Source organism: Electrophorus electricus, chromosome 17 (genome assembly GCF_041902795.1).
Source record: "Electrophorus electricus isolate QZ-2024a chromosome 17, ASM4190279v1, whole genome shotgun sequence".
Classification (NCBI taxonomy): Eukaryota; Metazoa; Chordata; class Actinopteri; order Gymnotiformes; family Gymnotidae; genus Electrophorus; species Electrophorus electricus.
In genome coordinates this window covers 10,745,103-10,755,000 of record NC_137513.1, presented here as the reverse complement: position 1 = coordinate 10,755,000, position 9,898 = coordinate 10,745,103, and the positions used below count along the sequence as shown (strand labels likewise).

At 38.4% G+C, this 9,898-nt stretch overlaps 1 protein-coding gene across 1 annotated transcript in view; it reads right to left on the bottom strand.

Annotated features, from left to right (window-relative positions):
• Window positions 1-8,894, bottom strand: part of igsf11 (immunoglobulin superfamily member 11) — a 75,603-nt gene extending 66,709 nt beyond the window's left edge. The window contains exon 1 of the mRNA XM_027019761.3: window positions 8,342-8,894. Coding sequence (XP_026875562.2) covers window positions 8,342-8,402 — 61 coding nt within the window. The 5' untranslated portion in view covers window positions 8,403-8,894. The remainder of the gene's footprint in view (window positions 1-8,341) is intronic.
• Between the last annotated feature and the right edge of the window lie 1,004 nt (window positions 8,895-9,898).

Sequence of the window (9,898 nt, the reverse complement as noted above, 5' to 3'; positions counted from 1 at the left end):
AATGATAAGCTTTTCACATTTTTGCTCAATATGGATAGAACTAAGAGCATATCACATAGCAGAAATAAACGGAACAAGCTTGTCAGTCTGCAGTTTTTGGTTTGCATGTCAAAGTACATGACTATTTCCTAGCGCAAAGCATTGTTTGAGCTACCAATGCTCAAGAAAGCTATGAAAAATGAAGTGAAACCAGCCAAGGCATGAAAGTGAAAGTGAAAGTGAACTCGCAATATCCTTCAAATCTGAGTAATTTGCTGGAAAATATGCCATGATATACAATATATGATTATATGTAAATGGTGTGAAAAGCAATGAAGCTCAGATTAAGTTACATATATATGTTGGCAATATATAATATATTCTAACGTTTAACTAATGAACCTTCAGTCATTATCAGGATACTCTTCAAATTGGCAGGCTTATCAAATTATATATCATATTATATCTCATATATAGAACATGAATATAGAAACAATATTGTGATTATATCATGATTATATGTTTGACATATCACACAACCCAAAACTCCACCCTTACTCTAGGAGAGCTAGCTTCCTGCAAAGTTCATCCCATCACTGGGATGGAAAACATGACTGAATATAAAGAAACAATGTGCTAACTGCTTATGTAAACTCTGCATCAGAGACTGAAGAGTAAAACTTTGGAAAAAAAAAAAAAAACATGGACAATTCACTCAGTCCAGATGGTGTTTATACACAGTCAAGTTTAACAGAAGAATCAATAACAATTGATTATACGTATATATTATACAGCCTTTGTCATTGCTGTTGTGATCCTTACCTACAAATGCACTTCTGAATAAGATGGAACTATTTCTTTTTTTATCCTGGGATATTGATTCACTGTGAAAGGGACAAAGAAGCAATACAAAAATAAATGAGACAGAGAGAGAGAAACAGAGAGAAGAGCTATTTGTTAATTTCTTTGTGGCAGACTGCTCTGACAGCTATCATTTCAGAGCTCTCAGTCACTTTGAGCAATTTAAAAATGTAAAAAAAAAAATCTTTACAAGAATTTGAAATTATTACATGGTGGTATTTTTAGAGCACTGTAATTGCACAAGTAGGGAGCTTTTAGATCAACAAGCACACAGAGAAATATTGTGAGAATGAAATCGGGATTGCTGAACATGAATCACAGAGATTGTTATATAACTTCCACAGCTGTTTGTAACTTTTATTAATACATCAATATGAAATGTAGATATGGCATTCATAACAGGAAAAAATCTTTGGGCACCAAAAACCATGATTAAAGAGTAGGCTTTTATGTGTTTCTTTTCTTCCTTTGCATAATCCTCTCTTTAAAAGTTCAATATAATTTTACCCCACAAACTCACACATTATGTAATTAACTCAGCCAGAACTATAGCATATAATGCATATAACCCCCCCCCCACACACACACACACACACAGACACACAGACACACATACCTGTTCCCTTGAGTATTATAGGTGCATGTTTTTATGATGTGTACCAGTACCACAGGGTTACTCTCTGACAATGCCCATCAACAGACAGACAGAACTGCTCTCACAAGCATACATATACACACACCATTTTAACCTTACCACCTATTTATTTAACCTTACCACCTATTTATCTTTTGTAAGCCCTAAGAGCTGCAGCAGAGTATTCGAGGAATTGTAAAGAAGCCAGTGTTTTTTTGTTTGTTATTCTGTTTATATACATTTGTGTGTGATTTTGTGTGATCAATGCCCCCTCCCCAAACGTGTCCTCACAGTGTCATCCTCAGATGCTGCTAGAGTGAATTAGCACAAGCTTCCCATTTTGAAAAGCTTAATCTTGTCATGCCAAAGTCAAAGTGACACGTTCCCCTTGAAAGTACATCATGGAGCCCCCAGATGAGCGTCCATGCATTGGCACCTTGCTGTGGCTCTGACAGATGCTGTTTGCGGATCACTGGTGCTGTGTTTTGATATTGTTAATTGTTTGGTATTTTTGGCATCTATCAGCGAAACAATGTAATAGTTCTGTAGTAGTGTTTGCATTCCCAGTGATCATTTTGACTCACTGTATAGTTCTTTCAAAGAGCCACAATATACTGAAAATTGTACTGTACAGATGATGTGTACTGCAATTTCCAGTGTATATTATAATAGAGTTTGAAGGTTTATCATATGCCAAGAGATCAGAAGATGGCAAGAGAGAATATTGCAATAATGGTAAAATGACAATATTGATGTAAATACATATTTAAATAGGCAAGTGTTATGCTAATCAAGCAGAGGTTATATAAGATTTCTAAAAAGGTTTCAACCTAATGGTTCCATTTTGTAAGTTTATATGGAATATTTCTAGAAGCCAACTTCAGCCTGTTTCATCAGCAATTTTTATTTATTTATTTTTGACACCAGGGCCACTGCTGTTGGCACAAACATGGTAGAGACATGGTGCTGGGTGCCATGGAACTCATACAAGAGTACCAAGCAAAGATTTTACACCCAGCAGATCACCATATGAAAGGAATGAAAGTTATCATTCTTCTGAATAAACACTTTGATAAAGATGGTGCAACTGGCAATTGTAAAATCAGAGACAGTAAGACATTTGATGTATGAAAATCCAGGATTTAGAGCCAGTGAAGGAGAATCTAAATATTTATTTAGTACTTTTAATTTGAAGTCCAATATTTTAAAATGCTTTACACAGGAAGGATGTTGACATGATAAAGTGCAGTCTCTTTTTCTTCAATTTCACATTGGAAACCTTATCAGTAGTGCTGTATAAGTAATAAGTAAGTAATGCAATAATCACACAGTTTGCTTAGATCAATCTCCAGCACCGGCTGCACATCACCTGATCACATGATGCCACACTGTAGCATCAGTGCTATAAAACTACACCATGTGTCTTTCGACAGCAGCATGCTAAAGAACCTTCATGCACCTAAACCTGGGGAGTTTAAAAAGAGCTGGTTGTTGGCCATTTAACATACAGGGAAATAACAAGGAACTCAATAACACTGATCTCTCCAGCTGTTTTGTTTACAATTTTACTCCTGCCCTCTTGGTCCTGCCTTTGGCCAATCAAAATACAAAATGTAATAGCACAGCATTATGCTTAAACTTGTGGTCTAAACAGGGGGTAGCATGTTTGCTTGTTCAGTACGCTTTTAAACATAGGTGTAATTAGACTTCAGAATGTCTTTGTTGCAACCACAGGTGGGTCATTTTTTTTTGTACGTTTTCTGTTTCAGGTGGTGTCTCGTCGTCCACGTCTCCATCCATGCGTCAAGCCAGGTGCTTACGGTCCTCCATGATTGTGTTGCCCTTTTTCTTGATTGGTTGTCCCACCTCACACCTCAATATACATCCCATCTGAGTGAGAAGAGAGGGAGAATGGAACTTCCTCTTACTTTTCACTAGTACTACTTCGTTGAATTGACTGACTTGTGCCTTTGTGAATAGGTTCTTGTGGTTGTGAGTATGTGAGAGTTTGTGTTTGGTCCTGTTATGTCTGTGTAATTCTTGAGAGTGTGTGTTTCGTTTTATAACCCATGCTTTTGGGCTAGACCTTTGGTATTCTGACCTCGGCTTTGTAACCCCATTCATGACCGTCGCTTATACCCCATATGGAAATTGGTTGCCGCTGTAAATTGTGTACATAGTGTGTTATAATTATTTTGTCGTTATATGTTTGGTCGTTGTTTGGGGAGTAGGGAGATGACACCGTTTATTTTGAGCTTTCTTTTTGTCTTCTGTTTTGGTTCAGGGAGTTAGGGCTGGTTATTGTTGTAACATTTATGTCTGTTATTTTCTCTGTTAGGTATGCTATCTGCTCTGTTTTTGTTCTAGGACTTTATGTTTATTACTTTGGTCCTGTCATCTCCTGAAACACACTCCTCTATGAAATAAATATCTCCTTTTTCTCTGTTATATCCTTTTTGCTGTCTCTCCTTTCCCTGTTATGGTCTGGAGCCTAGATTGGGTTGTAACAGTCTTAAAAAAATAAGCCCTTTCTTCAGCTGTCATCCTAGAATGTTATGTATGTGAGACAATTTTTCCTGTGTTATTTCATTGTTAATAAGCCTTTTTTTAATGATTAGCTTGATGAAAATGGCAGAAGTAGAGCAAGAGTCTGGTGAACACCATTCGATGTGAATTCTCCAGTTATAGCTTAGAATGTTTGCATCACATTGGCAATAGAGGTGGACTTTAAGAGACTGGCAACCTTCACCTCATGTTTCCTCCTGAAGGACAAGTGCAATTTCAATAGAAAATATATTAGCACTTTACAGTGTGTACTAAAGATTTACTCCCCCCCAACTGGACCCAAACCAGCTGGCTAATCTTCAAATGATTTTTTCATCTGATTCTATTAAAAGTTGACAAATTCTTGTCCTTGACTGACCATCACACTGTGCACCTCTGAGACTTCCAAGCTCTGTATCTCTGGAGTAGATCATCAGGCTGGCGGTCTGTCAGTGCTAGCTTTGTTTTGTCACACACACCACCACCACCACTCCCAACCGCCAACACCCCTCAGGAGTGTCCAGATCATGTTCAGGGGGCCTGATGGTTTATTTGGGAGCACTTTTGACTAGGGAAATTGAGCTTTTTTCTAGTTTGTGTATTGTGTATAGCAGACAGGGAGGAGCTCTTCAGAGGCCTGGCTGATAGAGCCACTGTGGCTGCTTCTGTCACTGTTACAGAGGTTCTTCAGAAGGTGACTCACCCCCCCTGTGGCTTGAAATTCCTGCATCATTTATTGATAGATCTCCTCTGAAATGAGGCATGGCAGACATCTTTAGTGCCTTTTCACTTCTCCTTCCTCACTCTCTATCTCTCTCTCTCTGCTCTTTCTGTCTCTCACACTCATATACTTTCTGTATCGTCCCAATGGTCATTTAATTTTTGAGGGGTTATTTTTAGCTGAAGATAATCGAGGTGGAAACTCCCATCTGTCCCATGTACAGCCCAGCTGCCCTGCTTTTTAGTGGCAAAAAATAAAAAGTGTTAGAGGGAGGAAGGAGCAAAATGGTCTATTTGCATGATCACCATTGCTTTCATGCCAACGCTAAGTAGAACTTTGACAGACCAGCTTTCTGTTTCAACCTTTCATTGTATTAATAAAGGACCCCCCTTCCCCATTGTCACTGTTACAACCATGATTATGGTCACAGCACTCACCACAATCTTCTCTGCCTGTTTGGTGGATGTTTTTTTTCCATATTTATTCACATATTCGCAGTTCGTGCTGAAGCATATCTTCACAATGATTTATTTCCCAATGCAAATTTCTGTATAAGTTTCAGCCACACTACAAAAGCAACGAGCAGAAAATTGAGAACACCTCCTTTCTCATATTTCATCAACTGGAGCATGAAAATGTTTTATTTCCTCCTAGAAGTGAATAGAATGCAGAGGACGTTCTGATATTAAGATGACAGCATCCACAGGATCACAAGCTACTGGGCAAGTTTGAAAATATGAAATGTCTGCAACTATGATGGATGATAAGCATATAATAAGCAGAAGAAAAGCTCCTCAGTTCATAATATTAGTTTTTATTATATCTGTTTATATCTATTCTGGTATTCTAGCTTGGGCTTAAAACAACTCTGTTCAATTGCCTGAACACTTTTGAAGCAGTGGTACTCAGTGCTTTTGTTGAAATGTCCAATGCCTCCAGCTCTGATTAATTCTAATTGGCAGCATTGATTGGCATATCTGATTGGTTCTCTAGCCTTAAGGCTGTATCATCATAGCTAGACCAGCACAACATAGGTTACATTTACAGCATTTGGCAGATGCTCTTTTCTAGAGCAAATAGCACTATGACAGTGCTAGTTTTGTGCTCCCTGGGAATCAAACCCATGACCTTGGTGTTGCTAACACCTTGCTCTTCCTGCAATACCAAATGAGCAGCATGAACACTAACCATAGAGAGAATGGCTAAAGTGGCAGTGGGTCCCTCGCTCATTCTTTATCTTTATCTATCTCTGACTTTCCACTTTGTTTATCCCTCTTTCTCTTTTGCACACACTTTCTTTCCTTTTTTCTTTCACTAATCCATCATTGTGGCTATTCTACAGAGCCCCAGGAATGAGTAAACATTACTTCAGACATAACTGCATTATGCTGCCCCCCCCGCCGCCTGAGACTATGCCAGCATTTTCTACTACATTGAAGCATACCATCATGCAGACACAGTGCAATGCATAAACACGCATGCACTCTCTCTCTCTCTCACCCACACACACACACACACTCACACACACACCTTCCTCTCCAATCCATCACCTACTGTGGTCCCTAAACATTTATTATTAGTCTTTATCAAAGGCTAAACATAACTTCAAATTTCTCATTTCTCTCTCTCTCTCTCTCTCTCTCTCTCTCTCTCTCTCTCTCTCTCTCTCTCTCCCTGTTTCTCTTTCTTCCTCTTTGTTTATATGGGGATTAATGTGCTGGGTTCTTCCTGGGCCATGCACTCTCTAGTTTATCTTAGGTTGGATGTTTCCTTCACGGACCCATTCTGTAATGGCAGCAAATGCAAAATTAATGGGCAAAAGTCTTGCCATGTGACAGACAAGCAGACCCACCTGGGTTAAGTGGTATAAGACAGTCAAAATATAACTTTGCTGAAGCTGTAAGCGATAGTTGTAAGTGAAGTTGTAAATGATAAGCCTGAAGTTAGCTTGTTAACCACCAAATCTAGTTTATAGGGTTTCAACCTTTTGAGACATTTCAACCTGACCTTCAGATCTTACATTTTGCTCTCACACAGCTACTACACTAAAAATAAATTCAGATTCAAGATTCTGGTATGAAGTTGGTTATTCTGTGTCATGTGGTAAACGAATATGGATTCACTCAATGTAAAGCTGCACAATATATCACTCATTCATCTCTACCACAATATTGGCCTTACCACTAGAAGGCTAGGGTTGAAATGCAAATCAGAAGTTAAAATTTCTGTGAGCATCCTCATTAATCTCAGATATTCCAGTTGAGTGTTAGGTGGCTGTTCTTATGATTGACAGCATTTAAATTATCCAAAACTTTAATCATTTTGATTAAAATAATGCATGCTACTCTTTCACCATGTCCAGGGCTCATCACTGTGCAAAAGGCACATTGTATTTGTCAATATAATCGCAATACATCACTTTGTCCATATTTTGCACCTCAATATACCGCAACAAACGAAAAAACGTAGAGCACCTTCCTTGGAGGTCATTAGCAGACATCTTAGAAAAATCAGACACCGATACACGTTAAATGGTGCAAACCGCAATGGTTGTTAGACCTTGTTCACTGACCAGTATGGCCAATTAACATGTGTTTAATCCGTTTGTCTTCCCCTTAACAGATGCTGATCGAACTCTACATGCACGTGGTAATTGCATATCCGCCATGTACAAAAACGGCTATGCGCTTCACCTTCACCTTTTAGCTGTCACAAGCAGAACGCACAGATTGTGTGCGGAGGAAATCAGAGATTTCCTATATTGACTGTAACTCCGTAATTAGAAAGAAAAAAAAAAAGATTGTAATTAAGGATTGTCGTATCTCGGGAGCCAGAGGGAGAACTCAATGGACCACCGACCTCAACAGATAAACTTTTAGTCAAATTCTACAATAAAGTTCATATGATTGCGCAGTGTTTTTAACTGTCATCATAAAATGCCGCTCATTACTGCGTCTTCATAGTACAGAACAAGTCAACTCAAAAGCACGCACGGGATCAAGTAAAAAGCACGTGCCCCTGTTGTCGTACACAAACTTCCAAACCCTACTTGCACCTGACGACGTCAGATCTTGTCACGTGGATGGGTGCTCTTAATCTGGGGATTACAGGACGCAGACGTTCAGGGTCTGGCTCTCCGTTTCCATTTCAAACACCGAGCGCTCCGTATCCAGTATATTCACAATTTCACAACAACAAGATATACACACCGGACTACGTACTAAAAGTATCGAAATAATAACAAGATAATAGGCAAAAGGAATGTAAAACTCTGTTGGGTTTTGAGAGCACTGTATGTAGGCCTAACCTTCATTTGACAGACGGATTAAAATTTGTGACCAAATTCCAATAAACAGTTGGACAGGCTTACTTACTGACCGTAACCAACTCTTAACCAGTCTGCTATGAACAACTCTCACGTTATAAACGAGACTTCTTCCTAAAGATCCGAAACTGCCTTTACAATTCACTCATATACATTTTTAACAAACTCGAATTAACGATTCAGTCTCTAACGACACTTCCACTCTGCGTTTAGCCCACAGCGAAACTTGAACGAGGGAAAAAATGCAATAAATATAACTTAGTTATGTTTCGCTTACCTTCCATGCAAAAGAACAACAGCCAAGCAATCCGTAGGTCGGAATTGTGAAATTTCAGCATTTTCTGAACTAATAGATAATATTTTAGGTATGCCCGTTCAAAGTCAATTTCTCCAGAGTTTCTTAAGCGAAAAATAACTGTTCTTTGAAGCTGAATACATCGATTTAGTCTTCAATATAGTATCGTGCTGGTATTTGTAATATATGGGAGGAACCAGTTAATAAATTATTAAAAATATAAATTCTCCATTTCTTTACGAATCGAGCCGAATGATATCACTTGAGAGAACTTGGTGATCGCCGTGCGCCCTTGTCCTTTCCTCTCTTAACGAATCACCGTCCTTTGTCCGATGTCCGCAGGTATGCTCATTGTCCTCCGTGCATTAACATTGTGTTACACTTTATATTTCTGGTACTATTAAAAGACAAATCTGCAAAAGATTTGTATAAGTGTCACTGCTTCGCGCGCCGTCTCGTCTTGACCGCTGGTGCCCCGATGTTCATTTGCACGCGCGCTCTTCGTTGCAGAGCGATGTTCTGTACCCAGCATTGATTGAAGAGTCTGTTCGACTGTTGCCTGGAGACCAGTGACGCCACCCAGAGCAAGAAGAAACGATGCCCTCCTCTGGTGCTGGCGAGAGAGAAAGAGCGTGCGCTTCACAAAGTCTGCCTCCCTGCGGCCGACTTTAGCCGTGGTTGCTAATGAGATTTTCATAAGGTTATAAAATGTTCAGTACCTGTCATAGTTCATGTCATAGTTCAAAGTCAACAGAATGCTTATACTGACGTCGGGAAAAAGGATTATAGCTACGTATGTCTACTTACTTTTTAAGAGTAATTTTCTTAATAGGCTACTTATTTCCTTGATGATTTTGATGTCTTAGCAAAGCAACGAAATACGTAGCATATTGAGAAAATGTTATTATAACAGTAAGTTTCACTTCTTTAAATGTGTGTAGTTAATAAAATTAATCTTACTAAACTAAAACAATGCAAAATAAAGAAGATCTTACTAAAATAATATTAATAATACTTTAATAGTTTTACTGGCAGACAAACAGCACAGCTTACATGCAACAACCATCCTGCCACCACAATTTAGACAGGTGATAAAATTAAATTCTGGAATTTAATTAGGACCATTTAATACGGACAATTTTCAGCATGAGGACAGCGACAGCATTCCTGGCAATTAACTTTACAAAACTACAGTCTATAAAAAACAGAACTGCCTGAAATTGGAGTTATCAAATTATATAAAAAAGATAATAGTTTATAAACCCCCTATAAAGAAAATTATGGTTGAAAATACTATTTATTTGGAATCCTCAAGGTTGATATTCAGTCTGATTTTACTGTATAGTGCATTTTGTTACCTCTAGATAGCTAGCTAATATATATTCAGAGATGATTGGAATGAATCAGCGGTACAAAGGAAATATCCACAAGATAGATCAGTGACCAGTATGAAGTCTGTCATGTGTAGGGGAACTATTGACTGTGTTGGTCATATATGGGATGTTATAGATATTCAAGCAAAGAAATTTAGTTTGTTAT